Here is an 18,535-nt window from a genome sequence, read left to right on the forward strand (position 1 = left end):
AACAACCCCAAGATTTTTTTAATATCGTCAAAAAGTTAACCAAACAATTTAATCCAAACTGTCAAACTTCTCCAAAACCTTAGCTTAAGTGATTCATTTAAAAATTTCTTTCAAAATAAAATTGACTCGATTATTAAAACATTTCCTAATATGTTACTCTCATGCCAAGACTCAATATCATCTGAACAATGGGAAACTTTTGAAATGATTGCCAGCACTGAAATAATTCAGATTATTTAAAAAAATGAACCCTTCTACCGACCCTCTTTCCCCTTGCTCCACCACCCTTCTTAAAGCTCAAAGAAGAAATCTCACTTCCTATTGCTAATATTGTCAATTCCACCTTATCTACTAGCTCGTTCCTTAGCTCTTTGAAACAGGCTGTGATTTCTCCCATCCCCAAAAATCAGATTTATTTATTTATTTATTTATTTTATTTAAATCTTTTCTATTCCGTCGTTAAGAAGGATCCGTCACAACGGTTTACAATAGGGCACATAAAATAAGGATGCTGAGATATATTAATTTACACAAGTGCCATAATGATTCGGTACATAGTTTTCTAAATGATATAATTGGTTTGTGATACAATACTGTCCAGGAATTATCAGTTTAAAAACAATTCTAACTTTATAAGTGTCAATTTCTCTTCTGGTGAAGAACGAGAAGGTAGAGTAAAAACAGACAGAAATATAGCTACACACTTTATTTGTTCATACCTCTCACTTCGCCTGCCTCACTGTTTCCCCTTCTCTGTTTGGTAGGCTTGCTTGAATAGCCAAGTTTTTAAGCCTTTTCTGAAGGTTTTGTTGTCTTTTTGCAACCTTAACTCTAGTGGCATGGTGTTCCACAGTGTGGGTCCTGCCAAGGATAGTGCTCTCTCTCTTACTTGAGTTAGTCTTGCTGTCTTAATTGTTGGGATAGTAAGGAGTGCTTTATTCGCTGATCTCCCATTCATTGCCAAAATCATTGAATCATTGAATGACCAACATTCCTTATTAGATCAATACCAATTTGAATTTAGACCTCATCATAGTACTGAAACTCTCCTCCTCTCATGCACTGATATTCTACACCATGGATTTGATTCTGGAACCTCCTATATTTACATCTTTTTAGATCTTTCAGCAGCGTTTGACACCATTAATCATGACATACTTCTCTCCCATCTCTCTAGAACTCAAGCTGTAAAAGGCAATATACCCTTTCATCCTGGTTTCTGTTAAAAACTGATGTCCCGCAAGGATCAGCACTCTCAGTGATCTTGTTTAATATCTACCTTTCTCCTCTATATAAACTACTCTCCAATTTCTTACCGTTTATATGCAGATGACATACAGTTTTTCTTTTCCATACATCACGACTCAACTCATTGAGGGGCAGATTTTCAAAGGGGTACGCATGTAAGATACACGCGTACCCCCCGAAAACCTGCCCCAAGTTTCCCCTGCGTGCGCCGAGCCTATGTTGAATAGGCTCGGCGGTGCACGCAAGCCCCGGGATGCGCGTAAGTCCCGGGCTTTCCTGGGGGGCGTGTCGCAGCGGCATGTCATTTGGGGGTGGGGCTGTGGGCATGGTCGAGGCCTCCGAATCTGCTCCCGGGCCGGGGAATCATGCAGCCGGCGCGCGCAAGTTACGCCTGCCTCGGGCAAACAAAGGTAGGGGGGGTTTAGATAGGGCTGGGGGGGTGGGTTAGGAAGGGAAAGGGAGGGGAAGGTGCGGGGGTGGAGGGAACGGAGGCAGGCTGCGCGGCTCAGCGCTTGCAGCCTGCCGATTTTGCACAGCCTTGCGCGCGCTGACCCCGGATTTTAAAGAATATGCACGACTACACGCGTATCTATTAAAATCCGGCGTACTCTTGTTCGCGCCTGGTGCGCGAACAAAAGTACGCGCGGGTGTACTTTATTATAATCTACCCCTGAGTGTTTATCATACATAAAAACCTGGTTATTTCATCATAAACTTAGTTTAAATCTTTCCAAAACAAAAATCATGGTCGTAGGAAATCCTTCATTTACCAGTATTCACACTAATATTACTGTAGACAACATCAACATCAATATTACCAACAAAGCCCGTAATCTTGGTGTTTATTTCTACCCTCAACTCAATATGCAATCACACATCCAAACAGTAGTCAAATCCTCTTTTTACAAGATATGCCTCCTAAAACATATTAAGCCCTTACTAGAATATGATGCTTTTCGCACTGTCCTTCAATCTCTTGTTTTAACTGGTCTTGATTATTGTAATTCTCTCTATATTGGTCTTCCAATTTCATCTTTACGTCCACTACAACTGGTTCAAAATTCTGCCACACGTCTACTCTCCAGGACTAAACTCTCAGATCACATCCCTCCTGTATTGTACAGTCTTGACTGGTTACCCATCACCTGGCGTATTCATTACAAACTGATTACTATTATTCACAATTTAATCCATAACAAAAACTGTTGGTTATCTTCCACCTTGCATTTATACACTCCCGCTCGGGTCTTACGGTCCCAGAACCAAATGCTTCTGCAAATACCCTCTCCAAAATCCACTAGATTAGTAATCACCTAAGAACATAAGAAATTGCCATGCTGGGTCAGACCAAGGGTCCATCAAGCCCAGCATCCTGTTTCAACAGAGGCCAAACCAGGCCACAAGAACCTGGCAATTACCCAAACACTAAGAAGATCCCATGCCACTGATGCAATTAATAGCAGTGGCTATTCCCTAAGGGGCGGATTTTAAAACGAGCGCGAATAGCCTACTTTTGTTTGCGCTCCAGGCGCAAAAAAAAGTACGCTGGATTTTAGTAGATACACGCGGAGCCGCGCGTATCCGCTAAAATCCTGGATCGGCGCGCGCAAGGCTATCGATTTCGTATAGCCGGCGCGCGCCGAGCCGCGCAGCCTACCCCCGTTCCCTCCGAGGCCGCTCCGAAATCGGAGCGGCCTCGGAGGGAACTTTCCTTTGCCCTCCCCTCACCTTCCCCTCCCTTCCCCTCCCTTCCCCTACCTAACCCACCCGCCCGGCCCTGTCTAAACCCCCCCCTTACCTTTGTCGGGGGATTTACGCCTCCCAGAGGGAGGCGTAAATCCCCGCGCGTCAGCGGGCCTCCTGCGCGCCGGGACGCGACCTGGGGGCGGGTCCGGAGGGCGCGGCCACGCCCCCGGGCCGCCCCGGGCCGTAGCCACGCCCCTGGCCCGCCCCGGAACGCTCCCGACACGCCCCGAAAACGCCGCGCGGTTCGGGCCCGCCCCCCGACACGCCCCCTCCGAAAACCCCAGGACTTACGCGAGTCCCAGGGCTCTGCGCGCGCCGGTAGGCCTATGTAAAATAGGCTTCCCAGCGCGCAGGGCCCTGCTCGCGTAAATCCGCCCGGTTTTGGGCGGATTTACGCGAGCAGGGCTCTGAAAATCCGCCCCTAAGTAAATTTGATTAATGGCCATTAATGGACTTCTCCTCGAAGAACTTATCCAAACCTTTTTTGAACCCAGCTACACTAACTCCTCACTTAAGCACCTGCATTGCTCTAGAAACATCAGGGTAGATCTTGATCTTTTGGTCCAAAAATCATTTCTATTTAAGAAGAAATTACTTTAGTACCCACTCACAATTTAGTTCTAACAGAAAGGACACCAAAGAGTAGCTTTTCCTAGGGACTCATGCCTGTGAAAGATCTTTTTCCATAGCAGGCCCCATTACCTGGAACTCCCTCCCTGTGCAGATCCGTCTTTTAACTGACCCCAAAGAATTCAAAAAGGCTCTAAAAACCCATCTATTTACATGTGCTTTCCCAGAATAACTTTGTTCCAACTCATTCTCCTTTTGATTCTCTATTATTTCTTCTTGCTTTTCTTCTTTTTCTTTTTTCCTTCCTTCTCTACTCTTCTTCTTTTTAAGAATATTTTATTCTTTTCCTTTTCTTTTCTTAACTTTACTTATTCTATATCATGCTATTATTGTAATTTTATTGTATTGTTTTTATGTGATCCTAATTTTATGTATGTTTTTATTGTAAACTGCCTCGAACTTTAGAGGGTGTGTATATAAGTATTTTAAATAAATAAAATAAATAAATGAATCAGACCCTATATGTTAGTTTTGTTCCATATTGACATTTTATTTTGCAAAGGGTGAAGCTGCTACCACTGACATGATCTTTAAATAAGGTCCAATGATAAAGTTCCATGATGCTGTATAATATTTATGTAGCGCTATTAGGGAGTCAAATTTAAAACCCGCACGCGCGTGTCCATGTGTGCGCAGTTCCCAGCACGTGTACATAGATGCAGCTATTTTATAATATGTGCGTGTTGCCGCGTGCATAAAATATGATTCCTGCGCGCATGTGCGGGCAGGTGTCCTCTAACGTGCACAACAGGCGGGGAATTTTCTAAAGAAATGTTTGGCAATGCAATAGGGCCTTCCCCAGTTCCCTCCCAGTCCGCTCCAATTACGCTAACTACCCTTCTTACCTTTTTCCCCTCTCCTCTCCTCCCTGACCCCTAACCCTAACGATCCAGTATCGTCCGCTCGAGGATTGCCCGTCTGTAACGTGCTCGTAGCGCACAATTCGGGCGCGCAAGGCAATTCGGCGATACAATCTCCAGTTTCACGCGTCCGTATCGCTTCTGAAAACAGACGCATAACCCTTTCCGCACCCGGCATGTAAATGAACGAAAAAGCTGTATAATGAAGGAATTAGTTATTCCCCTGCGATACTGTAACGGGCGCTGATATTATCTCCTCCGTAACCCGCTGTTCTGCCGCGTCACACCCCGTCACGACGTTTGGCGTCACGGGGTGTGACGTCACGTCTTCAGTGGCCAATTGCACGATTTTCCCGTGCAGGCGGCCATCTTTACTTTGCCACCTACCTGCCTGCTCGATCGAACATGCTGCCGCTGCTGGCTCCCCGGATCTCGCTGCCACCCCCCCGGCCCCTGCTGCCGCTACCCCCCCGGACCCCGCTGCTGCCTACCCGCCGCTCCCGGATCCTGCTGCCGCCCCCCGCTTGCCGCCCCCCCCCCGCTGCCGACCCGCCCGTGCGATTTTGGCGCTCATCCAGGCAGGGGAGGGAGGGAGGAAGGGAGAAGGGACTACCGGATGCCGCTGATGGCTGCCCGCCGCCCACCGGCCGCCTGGACCCACGGCCCTCCGACAGGTATTTAAAATTGTTTTTTTTTTTTATATAACACACAGGTTTTTTGTTTTTTACACTTTTTACACTTTTTTACACTTCCTGGTGCCTGTCATTCCAAATGTCATTTGAAATGACAGGTACCAGCGCACCCAGGTTACTGTATAGGCGCTGTTACAGCGCCTATACAGTAAAATGGGTTGCGCGGGCATAACCCTTCCCTAACGCTTCACAGCCGCGGCATGCATTTGCATGCGATTAGAGGAGAGTATCGGGGAGTTAGTGAAGAGAACTGTGCGTGCGGGGAGGAAGGGTGCGCCTGACACTACCTCACTGTTTTTACCGCGGCCTTACTGGATCGAGCCGCTAGTGAGTTAAAAGTTTTGGGGTATATTTTAAAAGGGCGCGTGGGCATACACGTACGCGCGCTACCCGTCACGCGCACATGTACACCCAATTTTATAACTTGCGCGTGCAAGTTATAAAATCAGGGGTCGGCACACGCAAGGGGGTGCACAATTGTGCACCTTGTGCGAGCCAAGATGCACTGCCTTCCCCCGTTGCCTCCCCTCTAACCTGACCTTCCCACCCTTTCCCCTAACCTTCCCCCCAGCCCTACTCTAACCCCCCCCCAAAATTTTTGTTTTGTTACCTTTTGCCTCTGGGTAGGCTGAAGTTGCGCGCGCCGGCCAACAACCGGCGCGCGATCCCCGGCACAGTGGCAAATATGGCCGCTGTGCCAGGAGCCTGACCCTGCCCCCACGCCGCCCCCGGACCGCCCATTCCCCGCCCCTCCTCCACCCCTTTTTGCAAGTCCCGGGACTTGCATGCATCCCGGGGCTTTACTCGTGTCACTGGGCCTTTTTAAAATAGGCCTGGCACGCGCAAGGCCGGTTACGCGCGTAACCCTTTTAAAATCCGTCCCTTTGTGTTTTAATACACTTCCTGCTCCTTCAGAGCAGAAGTAACTTCTGCTCCCCAGCCAGCTGACGGTGCACGCTTCCCCAGGACAGGGCCTAATGGCCGTTGTCCTGCTCGTTCCCCGCCCTGCCCCTCCCCGCCCTGCCCCCTTTTGCATGGCCCGGCACTTCTGTGCGTATCAGGAGATATCCGCGTGGCCAGGCCGTTTTAAAAGTGCACTCGGAGTGCACACAAGGCGCAGCCACGCACGTATCTTCCGAATTTTAAGCGCGTGGCCTTTTTAAAATTCGGGCTTTAATGTACAAAGTATTTATTTATTTATTTATGTATATAATGTATTTATGATTTTCTTCTAAATATATATCCAAAAAAAATCCCAAAGTGGGCTACAATAAAAACATGATACATCAGATAGAAAAAAAAATCTTCTGAGTTAAAACAACAAAACTCCTCCAAACACTTAATCCCCCAACCCTCCCTTCCCCCACTTTCCTTTAACCACCCCCATCCTCCATCCCCCCCCCCCCCACTCACACTTTCCCCTTTATTCACCAACTGTATCCTAATTTCTTGAAAATCACCTCCAATCCCTACCCACATGTGCACACCCTATTCTGAAAATCCTTTCTAAAACAAGAAGTAGGTTTTTTTTCCAGACCCTCAGATTTGATTTGTATCAAGAAAGTCGGTATATAAAAGCCTTAATAAAATAAATAAATAAATAAATAAATAAACAGATATCCAGAGGAACTAAATTCTACAATCTTAGGCCTTAGTTAGAAAATGTGGTGTTTTTAGTGAAGACTGGCTGAACCTCCTGAAATTTAGGCACCATCAACAGGGCTTGCTGTAAAGATCACAGGGGACTTTTGTGGCTCATAACAACACAGTAATTGGCTAAATCACATGGGGCCTCATTTTCCAATATCGCATTGGTAACGCATTAAGGGGCGTTTCCCATGCAAATGAGGCTTTTTTCGTGCAGCGGGGAAACTTCGCATGACGCGATTGCGAAAACATCGTCGCAGTGCACAAAAGTGGGAGAGAGAGAGAGAGAGAGAGAGAGAGAGAGAGAGAGAGAGAGAGAGAGAGAGAGAGAGAGAGAGAGAGAGAGAGAGAGAGAGAGAGAGACTTGCTATAGTATCTCTTCCCTAGACAGGTATTTGTATCCCTATGGGAGGCCCACCTAGTAACTCGAGGTGGGGATTAGGTATGAGTGTAGGGGGTTGGGGGCCACTTTCACATTCAACATGAGACGTACGAACAGAACAGTGGTCTCTTGTGAAGATTTGCTGGCCTTCGGAGTGAGGAAACTCACTCCAAGATGAGATTTGGACAATGTTCTCTCCTCCTAGCTTGTTGTTGCCCAGGTAGAGTGTCCACACGAAGAATGTGAGTTACTGGATCTGAACTCTTTTTTTTCCACCTAACTAAACAAGCTGAGGTAAATTTGTAATAACTGCAGCTACTTCGTCCTAATCTGAGGGAACTGCCTGATAAAAGGGCATTGCAGTGGTCTGTTTTACTAAGCCTTTCTGGTTTTAACAGAGCTCTCAATTGGTAGGCGTAGAGTAAGATCATAAAAGCGCTTCTCAGCACTGCAGATATCTGAGCATCCATCTGCAGCTGAGACTCCAACATCACATCCAAACTGCACACGAACTCCTTCAGTTTGAAAATGTGACCCTGAATGGAGGGATCAGCTAATCACTGATCTCTCTCATCTATTGACCCAGAGTAACTCCGTGCAGATCTCAGAAGGCTTATGTCCAATGATCTCAAGTTAGAAAAGAGTGTGATAAGGCTGTAGCCAGGGGGATGCTAGGGTGCATAGGGAGAGGCATAACTAGCTGAATAAAAGGGAGTGATAATTCTTCTGTAATTATTAGTCAGACCTATGCCTGGAATATTGTAGCCAGTTGTGGAGGCCTCACCTCCTCAAGGATACAGACAGGCTGGAAGCAGTCCCGAGCAAGGCTACCAAAATGGTGCAGGGTTGGCACCAAAAGTCTAATGAGTTGAGATTTTTCGGGCCCAAATCTACATTGCCTGGAGAGAACATCCGAACATAAGGAATGCCAGGCTGGGTCAGACCAATGGGCCATGGTGCCCAGCATCCTGTCTCCAACAGGAACCAGTTTGGGTCAGTAGGAAGTACCTAGCAGATCCGTATTATGTCATTTACTCCCAGAAGTAAGAGTGGGAGATTTCACAAGTCTACCTGGCTAATAATTGTTAATGAATCTGTCCTCCTTTATTTAATTTGTCAAAACATTTATTTAACCCTGCTATACTGTTAAACATTGACCACATCTTCTGGCAGCAGATTCCACAGATTAATTGCACTTTGAATAAAAAAATACTTTCTTAAATTTATTTTAAATCTGCTACCAGTTTCCAGAAGTCTCTGTCCCTTAGTCCATAAGGGGTAAATAACCGTTCCCTATTAACTTGTTCCTCACCACTCACGAGGAGAAGAGGCAGGAGGATAATGATGGAGATGTTTAAATATCTGAAGGGCATAAATACAGAAGAAGTAAACCTTTTTCAGAGGAAAGAATGCTCTAGAACAAGAGGTCCAGATATGAGGTTCAACGGGGGGGAGGCAGGGTAGATTCAGGAATGTCTCTTCACGGGTACACGAAATGATCTCTCGGGGGAGGTGATGGAGACAAAAGCAGTAACAGAATTCAACAAAGCTTGGGAGGAACACAGAGGCTCCTCAGTTGCAAAGACGTTAAGGGGAGGGGGATTGTGGACCAGAGAGCCACTGGATTTTAAGGCCTTGCACCAGGAATGAGACTGGACAGGCCAGATGAGCTTAATGGTCTTTCTTTGCTGTTATATTCTGATTCAGTACAGTTCACGTGATTGCAGTGCCCCTCCCCTGGGGAATTTACAACCTAAGAAGCCTCGGGAGGTCAAGCAGCTAAGCTTAAGGCCACCTTGTGATGTGTGGCTAGGGAGAACCGAATCAAGATCTCCAGGTTCCGGGCCCTGTGATCTCTCTGCCCGGAACAAGCCTTTCTGTGAGTGTAGCATGATCCGTGTCACCCCCTCGGTTACTGCAGAAAGAGGATGGGATGGGATGTGAAGGAGCTGGAGATGGGGTCTTTACATCTCTGATATCCTCAGAGCATTACCGGCTACCAGAAAGTAAATAAACGTTTGGGGGTTGTTTTTTCCATAAAGGAGTTAGTTTTCAAAACTGCAGCTGTTTGGATTAAAACAAAAAAAAACCTGATTAATTTTAGCTGGATATCTTTAGGAGAAACCGGGTCGGTTTTTAGCCAAAAGTTTACCTAAACCCAGCAGGTCAGTATGTGACACGTGGGACTGCTATTCGCGCAGCTGGAGTTGCTCGCCTATACTTAGCCGGTTAGCAGTAAAAATCAGCGCTGGCTAGCCAAGTCATAAATCAGCCCCAAGAGAAGCCCTGCAGATGCCCCTTCTTCTGACTGGCTAAACTTAGCCACCGTGTGTGTGTGTGGGGGGTGGGGGGGTAATATTTAAAAGCAGAGGCTGAAGTTAGCAGTTAAATGTTTCCAAAAAACCACCTCAAAGAGGCTGGGGAAGGATTAGATCTTTATTAGGCTGTTGACGTGCATAATGAAGTGAAAAAAACACAATCCCAGGAACTAAAATGACACAATAATAATTTAATTCATGACAAATTTCAACTGGGATCGCCACTGGAGGCCAAAAGCCGGAGGAGCCATAGGAGTGGGAGCAGTCAGAACCTGTATATTGAAACGCCATGCACAGCTTAAACGTGGTCTTCGTTATTTTTTTAGAGCGCCAGTCAATGTACATAGCACTGTACCAAATGATCCACAAGGCTGATGAGCTTCCCAGTCCAAGCTTGAGCACAGGGAAGCTAGATAACTCGCTCAGGGTCAGGTCTGGGTCTCCAGGTACCACAGCTGTGAGCGCCCGCCACTGAGCTATGTCGCCAGAGCAGGGAATAAAACCTTACTATAGAAAAAAAATATTAAATTACTATACATGCACTGCTGAGATACCAACATTTTCCATGGGAATTCGACAGCAAACCAGAACTAACACTGAGGTCAAGATTGATGAGCAACATATCCAGATGTTCTTTTTTGCTTAGACCCTTAACAGGGACTTGTTCTGGCTGCCTTTCTGGGGATCGGGAAGGAATAACCTCACCTGGGCAACCCAATCAGATAAAGCTCCAGAGGGCTTTTGCAAACTTGGGACCTTATCTACTAAGCTTAGACACAGGATGGGAAAAAAGCCCTTAGTAAATCAAATCCTTATTTAGCATCACTACATAGAATAATTTTCCAAAACATGAGTAGTTTATCAATAAACTTTTTGATCAAGTTTATAATGGTAACAATAATAGTTTTGAATTAAACAGCAGCTTTCCTCAATACAGGATACTAATGTGCTAGAGTTTAGGGCTGCGGAGACATAGAGGTGTCACCTCCGGCTGCTCTGACAGCACATTCTGGTTACCGAAAGTCTCCAAACTGGGGTAGGGTAGAAAAGGGGATGAGGAAACAAGGAAAAATATTATTTTTATTACTGAAGTACAGCCAGATGAAGGTGAGGCACTGGGAGGTCAAGGGCACACAGTCAGTGGTAAAGGTGACGTCTCAAGCTACCTTTTTGGTGTTCTGCCCGTTTGACCACATCCCCTCCAGCACCTCAGCCAAACTAACAACAGAAAAGTACTCCTCTCACACAGAAACAAGTGAAATGCAAAACCAGAGCTCACCCAATGGGAGGACATCATTATCATGTAGCTGGTTCATGACTGGACAACAAGAAAAATGTCTGTGCTCCCAAAAACACTTGAAAAAAAAAAGGCAAGTGTGCGGTCTCAGAAGCTCGTGCACTGCAATGTTTCTGAACAATTTGCACACAGGTTCAACTAAAGGGGTCACAGCCTACAAAGAATCTAGTTTGGTCTCCAAGAGCAATATGGCTCCTAGCCCTCTGCATCTCCTCAGGATACCGAGAGAAGTCAGTTCTGCTCCACGTAGTAATCCAGCGGCTTCTGCTGCGCGCGGGGCCGGGGCCTTGGGTCCCGTTGCTTCTGAGGGCCCCGTTGGGGCGGGAGTGGCTGCGGTTTCTGCACGGGCGGCCGGCGCTGCTCATGCTGCTTTATCTGCCTCCGGGGCTTCGGCTGCTTTTCTCGCTGCGGCTGGTCCAGAGGCTCGACCGGAGGCTCGGGAAGCTGGCGGGGAGGCTCGGGAAGCTGGCGGTGGCTTCTTCTGGGAGCGGGTTTCATGGTTGATAGCTCCGCTTCCTCTTCTGCTATTCAAGGGGGGAAAAAAACCAACAACATTTCTTTCTCAATCGATCTGATTTGGAATCGTAATGATAGAAGAGGGTGAAGGGTTGTGAAAGAAGCTGGGTTTGAGAGATCACTGGGAGACTTAATAAAAGCCCCCTACAATCTGAGCGATAATTACAGTGATGCTGTTCTTCAGGAGCTAAAAAGTCACAGAAATGCAGGACGGTAGCTCCACATCAAAATCTGTTTCATTGTAGATTTTGGTACAACTAAAGCTCATGAAGTTATTTTGCACAGTAAATTAAAAAACAGTCTAAGTCGGAGTTTGCCATTGGCAGTGTTCCCTGCTGTAATGCGGAAACAATAGGAATCCCTGCAAAAGAAGGCAGAGCTCTGGCTGGCTCTGTTGGGCACGGAGGAAGGTCATGGTCTGATAACACTTCCACGCAGCCCCCGCCGTCCCCCCCATTTCCAGGTGAGCGTGGGCTTGCAAGAACTTAAAACAATTAAAAGAGATTGGTGCTTTGCAACCTCAGATGAGAGGGAATGGGAATCTCCTGAGAGCTTCTGCTTGTGGCGGGTGCCGGGGTGAGTGCGTGCACAAAATGATGTCACAGTTTGCCTCTCAGTCAGGTCACACCTGTAACTTTTTTTCTAGTTCCTCTGAAATAAGATCAGCTTCAATGTTAGTTCCTTGCTGTTCCTGAAACCAACATCCATATTATTCCATCTCTTTGTGGATGTTTCTGTACGTTTGCACTTGAAATAACCAACAAAATCTATTTATGCCTCTGGAAGGCGGCTAACCTGAAGCTCTGTATTTTTCCATTCTCTCTGTGGGTAGGAAGATCCCCCAACTGCCTCTTGCATACAGGTGCAAGCTGCCTCTAAGAGCTGATGTCTGTTGCTGGGTTCGGCCATGTCTCTCATAGTTGCAAACAAATACAGGATTACTTAACATGTTTTTAGCGTTTTCCAACACCACGTAAACCAAAATGCACATAGGAGAGCTGGTTCACTCCGTCCTTCTGTCCACCCACCCAGAAGCAAGATAACATCTGTGAAAATTAACCAATTGAGTCCAGATTGGGGAAGGGGGAGGTAAGGAAAGGCAGAACATGGACCTGGATGGGGGTCATGATTAGCAGGGTCAAAGTTGAAAAGCACTAGGAAGTTCATCCGTGAGTGTGGTTTCCACTTCCTTTCTTGTTTTATTTTGGGAGGGCTCAGCAGTTTTCTCCTGCTCTTTTTGAGATTCCAGCTCCATGAGTACTTCCCATTAGGGCTACAGCTGTGTGAGCGTTTCCCCCATCCTTACCCTCCACCGCCCTTCCGGACCAACCTCTTCAGTGACAGATCGTGACCAGGGGCCATGGAGTCTGCCCCCTGGCCGACAGGGTCTCACCGTGATGCAAACACTGGGACTCTCCACGCCTCTTAGGGTAGGGAGGGCTACCTCGGCAGCATCCCTGGCCTCTACTTGTCCAATGTATGGAAGTCAAGCTCGGGAGCCAAACCCCAGGCCTTCCTCATGGCAGGCCTGCAGCACAAGCACCTGCTCAGCCCTGAGCTCTCCATCTAGAATACACCACACCAGACTCAGTGTTAGAGCCCAGTGCCCTCAGCAAAGCTCAAAAGCAGGGAGGTTCTCTTACTTACAAGCCATTTCTGTTACCACAAGCAGGAAACGTCTCTCCTGAAGGAAAGGGCATGAGAAAATATAGTCTCCCTTCTGAAAGACAGAGAGCTTCCCCTGGCACCAGAGTCTGAGAGGAAATGACTTTCCTCTGCTGTGCTTCACAACAGGGGTTTATGGAAAACAGGGAAGAGCAGGAGAGAGGGGCACCAGCAGAAATATGGCTCGCTGATTTCATAAGAGGCATGGCAGTGTGGTACCAGAATATCACTAGGGTCTCCCCATACCTAACCTGGGCATGCGCCCTCTTTCTAAGACTGAGCTGACTGGGGAAGGACTGGTTTGGAGTGAGTAAGTTACAGCCCCGCCTCGTGCTGAATTACTGTTTGTGTCCCACTCTTAAAGACCATGCGGGAACAGAAGCAGATATTTCCACCTGTAAGGCCCATACCAGGCATGGCCCTAGATGCATGTGGAGTATTGAAAGGTTGTTGTACTCCTGGGTCTCGCCTTCATCTTCTAAGACATGAATGATTGCTATACCTGGAATCTAACAGCGAGGTGTAAGGCCGGCCTGCTGGATCAGCGGCAGTGCTGGGCAGGAGCATGGGGAGGGCCTGGGTTTGATTCCCAGGCGAGAGGGCTGCTCCCCGGGCTGGCTGGGGATGCAGTCCTCACAGCTTCTAGTGGGGGTGGGGAAGAGGGAGGAGGTCCAGGCATCATTCGGCGGCGGCCCCCAGCGGGGTCTCTGTTAGCTGTGCTCCAGAGGGCGCTGCGGTTGGGGGCCCCTGGTTGTTGCTGCAACAGCCAGGGTTGAGCTGGGGAGAGAAGGATGTAAGAAAAGGAGAAGGGAACCCCTCCCACCCACCCCCCCGGGGTGTTTGGGAACGAAAGACTCACGGCACCACAGCCCACTAGAGCCTTGACCCATTTTTGATGGAGCTGGAAACCCTAAAGGAGAAGGAGGAATGCGCCAGGCCAAATGCCCCTCCCCCCCCCCCCCCCCCCAAACCCCCAACAAAACAATTCTTACCAGGGTTGCACTTCGGCTGCTTTCGTCTCCTCAAGCAATAAATTAACAAACTCAAGAAGATAACAAATAAAATTGCTCCACCGGCAACGCTCAGAATAAGGATCAAGTCGAACTCTGTAACTGAAAGAAAAAAGGAGGAGGAGGGGGTTAGAAATCAGCTCTCAGGCCCAGGCGATTTCCCTCCCCTTCCCCACGGGTGGCACGTGCTGGAGAGAGAGCGTGGATTGTGTGGGGTGTGAATGGGGGAGGGAGAAAGAATGCAAGCAGACCCAGCGCCCCCAGGGAAGGTCTTTGCTCACAGATTCGGTAAAGAGACCAGGAGCACAATGAGAATACATCAGACAAAAACGAAAGATGCCTCCAGAAAGGAACGTAGGTGATGCTGGTGAACATGCAATGGGATTCCTTCTATGCCACTACCTGGCGTGAAGGATAACACAAATCTCAGAAAATCTGGTATTCTAGTGGCAATACGCTATCGGGGGGGGGGGGGGGGGTTCAGGTGGGATTTAGCCCAGCAGTTTTCTTCCTGCTCCTTTTGGGCCTCCAGCTAGGTCAGAACCAGCCTCCAGTGGGCTGTGGCATCATGAGTCTTCCTGTGCTTCCACCCCTATTTTTGTCCCCTGCCCCTAACATGAACCCAGCCATGGCAATCCCCGGCCTCGGCCAGGGGCCACAAAGTAGGGCTCCCTTTGGAACCTGCCAAATGTGGACCCTGAGCCCAGCCACTAGGTGTCAGCATTGTGCACTGCTCTCACCCCACAGGGTCTTTCACATGGTAGTGCATCACCAGACCAGTCCCGGCTTCTTCTTCTTCTATTACCATTTCAAAACCTAGGTGCCATGATAGTGCCATGAATCTGGCGGGCATGACATTCAGTTATACTATTAACTATCTACTGCAGGAAGGGGGAAAGTCACAGCTCCTGGCCCTACTGACAGAGGCAGTGCAATGACATTCCCTGCTAGCACTACGCATCCAAATCAGAGCCCAGGCAAGCAGCTGGCTCCCAATAATTTTTACTCTGAAATCAGTCACACCACAGTTATCTGGCAGGATATGTAAGCACAAGTTTTGACATCCATAATTTGAGTGGGTGGATAACCCTCAAAAAACAGCAGCATTTGATGCAGGCAGCAGAGGTGCATCAATCAAGGCAAATGTGGGATAGACCATAGAGACAACATCGGTTGAAACTTGGTACGAGGAGCCTTAAATACGTAGGGCCTGATATTCAGTGCTAGCTATTTAAGTAACTTAGCCAGATATGACTAATCTGGCTAACTTACGATGGATATTCAGCGGCACGGCGAAGCCACTGAATATACGCATATATGTATGCACTTTGTCTGATAAGTCCACCCAGCTAAGTTTAGACCTGCTATATGGGGCATCTATACTTAGATGTAAATGTATGTAGCTAACTCTGAATATTGGTATAATTTATCTGGCTAACTTGCTCCACCCTGATCTGCCCAGTACGCGCTACTTTTTGGTGCATGTAACTTTTAGCCCTATAAAGGACTTATACTGCTAAGTGGCAGCCGCTGAGTGTAGGAGTATCTTCAGCAGCTGCTACTTAGCTGGATAAGTCCCACTTATCCAGCTAAAAAGCACTGAACGCACTGTGAATATTGGGCCCGCAGTATTTAACTCCTGTGCTCAGTGTTCTATAAATGTTTACTATTAAGACATGAAGCAAAGATAAAAAGGAACAGATGGCGTTTTTGTAACAGTATTGATTTAATATACACTGCAGAGTGGATCTGTTTTTTGTTTAGAAGTCTAAATGCATAATACCAGTGGGGATCTTAATTCCAAAGGATCCTGCAACAAAAGGATTTACTCTGATTGCTCGCAGAAAAAAGTTTAATCAAGGTTATGGGGACCTTGGATGCTGGATATTTGGGAACAGCTGTACTGGTGTTGGAGTTAGAAGGGGGAGGGGGGATGTGTAAACTGAAAATGATGATTTTGCATGTTCGGCTACCCAGGAGGATGAATAAAACCGCCTTGGATAAGGAGTGATATCCTTGAAATCGGGCCTTGGGGGTGCCGTCCTTAAGTGGGTGTCTGCTTTTTTGCAGGACCGTCCACAGTTCCACAGGTTCAATAGGGGATGGTCCCCACTGTTATTTCACTTGTCTTCAGCCCCACTGGGGAAGTTAATAAGATCATTTGGTTTCTTCCCATTTGTTTATGCAGATGTTATCCAGATATTAGCGTCGTTGGGAAGAAAAGAATCAGTGGCAGTAGATTGTTTCTCATCGGTGGCATCTTGGTTAAGAGGAATTGGATTGGTGAGAATTGCTGAGGTTAGGCCCAGGTCCTGAAATTTCCCATCCTATTTTACAAGGGGTGAGGCTGTTACTGGCTGAAGAGGTAAAATTCCTTTGAGAAACAGGTGGCGGTCCAGAGCAAAAGCAGCGTTCTGTAGAACAAAATGGGTTTTAGACAATTGTGTCCTTTTCTGGCTTTGCCCTCGTGCTGTCGCTTTTGGACTACCGCAACGCCATATATTTTGGGACTGTCAAGTAAGGTAAGAAGAAAACTGCAGGTGGCCCAAAATGCAGCAGCGCGGGCAGTACTGGGTCGTGCAAGAAGTGTGCCAGCATCCCCGTTGCTGGTTAAACTTACACCGGGTGCCGGCTGCACGGAGCTCTGCTTTTAAAAATCTTCTATTGGCGTTTAAAGCGCTTCACGAGTTGGGCCCGCCGCAATGAAAAGGCTGAATTCAATGGTATACTAGTGGGAAGGAAGAGAGATCGAATATGAAATCGCAGCTGCAGCCTTCATCAGTAAAAGCTTTTAGGAAAGTCCGGTTGCAAAAGAGATTTTTTTATGACGAGCTCCCTGGGGGGGGGTTAAAGAGAGGAACGAGATCTTATGAAATTTCGAAGAGGGCTTAAAATGTGCAGCAGCAGAATTTAAAGAGCACACAGGGGGCTTTAGCAGGTTGCTAGGCGAGATGTGCATCAGATACATTTTTTACATTTTTGTGTGTAGGTTTGTTATTTTATTGTTATGTTTTATGATATTGATTGTACCTCGCTTCGGGAACAGCGATTCATAAATGCTGTTAAATATTTAAATAAATAAATAAAATAAATATCCTGCAGATGGCCACGCTGTATGACTAGCAGCTGAGATATTACTATCATTTTTATAAACCACATAATCTTTCATGTCCTTGGCAGTGTGGACAGGAATAAATGGGAGGCTTTGGTGGACCAGTTTGGTCTTGTTTTACCATTACCTGTATGTTACTGTTACAGTGGTGGTCAAGAAGCATGCAGATGTTTTGATGCTGAGAGCACAGACCCTTGGCGGGCCAGCTCCCAGACAGATAAAGTTAAAGCAATGGAGTTTGTGCTGAGTTTAAATCAAATGCCCACAGAGACTGACTAGCAGTTCTATTGCTTCAGCACTCCAAGGACTAATGCAAGCTGTAGAGTCGAGCTTCTGTAGCTTTTCTGGACTCTTCGAGCTTCTGCACACTGCTCCTCATCCTCGCTCCCCTCCAAACCAGAGGCAGACTCTCAGCTCCACCTGAGGTTACATTACCCTGTCCAAAGCAGGCCAACATGAGAGGTGCATTAAACATGAATGCGCCAGTCATGCTTTAGAGGTAGAGTTTAATTTAACTTTTAGAAAATTACCACAGGGCAGGTTACACCTTTAATTTCTAACTTACATGTGGACACAGCAAAGAAATACATAAGCAGATAGAGCAGAGGAGAGCCAACTTAGACCAAGCATCATGACGAAGGCTTTCACAGAGCAGTTTGTGTTTCTTTCAGGGGAGGCTGAGTCCCTGAATCTCTAAGGGCCAGATTTAAGAATCAAGCAAAATTAGGGGATGAGTGAAACAATGAATAAAATGCCAAAGCTAGCAAGTCAGGGTGCTTACGTGAGTCTGAAACAGCACATCACCCAAGATTTAGTTTCCGGCAACTACAGAAATGGAAAAAAAGCAAGCAGCAGAAAAAAAACCCCCAACATATGCTAGTAAACCTGGTGCAAAAAAACATCAGGGAACTTTTGTCTGATGGTGCCAAAGGTAAAGAGCGAGCCAAAGAGCCCGCCACATTGTTTGGTTTTTTTTTTTTTGCACTGGTGTTTGCATGCAGAAGATTTCTATGTGGAAAATATTTCCCTTTCAGAAGTTACAGGAAGTTAAAGCCTCAGAGAAGAGATGCACCGTTTTCAAACTGTGCAAAGTCAATCGATTCTCAGGCTTTGCATGCTCTTAGGTCTTAACGTTTGCTTGCTAGCCTTTAATGTAGTCTTTAACGCTCCCCAACCCCCCTAACGCCTAGTCTAGGTCTGGTCTCTCTAGGTCTGGAAGTTTTCAAAGCCTTTGACAGGATTAGAGCTAAAAAAAAAACCCAGGATTCCGTGCATACTTGCCTGCATTCTGTTTATCTTAGATTTTCAGCCAGGGCAAATATCGTGCATACTTCCACCCGACGTACATGGGCATTTCAGGGGCACGATGGCAGCGTAGGCACGCATTGCATACTTTCAGTGCATTGTGTGCA

General features: G+C 47.1%; 1 protein-coding gene across 3 annotated transcripts in view; it reads right to left on the minus strand.

The window, feature by feature from the left end:
* Positions 1–9,699: 9,699 nt before the first annotated feature.
* The window catches only part of CD2 (CD2 molecule), a 34,962-nt gene continuing 26,126 nt past the window's right edge, over positions 9,700–18,535 (minus strand). For 2 of the 3 annotated variants that reach the window (XM_029579114.1, XM_029579112.1), the window contains exons 4-5: positions 13,994–14,113; positions 9,700–11,344 (exon numbers count right to left, since the gene is read on the minus strand). In XM_029579114.1, coding sequence (XP_029434974.1) covers positions 11,052–11,344; positions 13,994–14,113 — 413 coding nt within the window. In that variant the 3' untranslated portion in view covers positions 9,700–11,051. The remainder of the gene's footprint in view (positions 11,345–13,993; positions 14,114–18,535) is intronic. The other variant, XM_029579113.1, reaches the window with a different exon arrangement.

Source organism: Rhinatrema bivittatum, chromosome 15, assembly GCF_901001135.1.
Source record: "Rhinatrema bivittatum chromosome 15, aRhiBiv1.1, whole genome shotgun sequence".
In the NCBI taxonomy this organism is placed as follows: Eukaryota; Metazoa; Chordata; class Amphibia; order Gymnophiona; family Rhinatrematidae; genus Rhinatrema; species Rhinatrema bivittatum.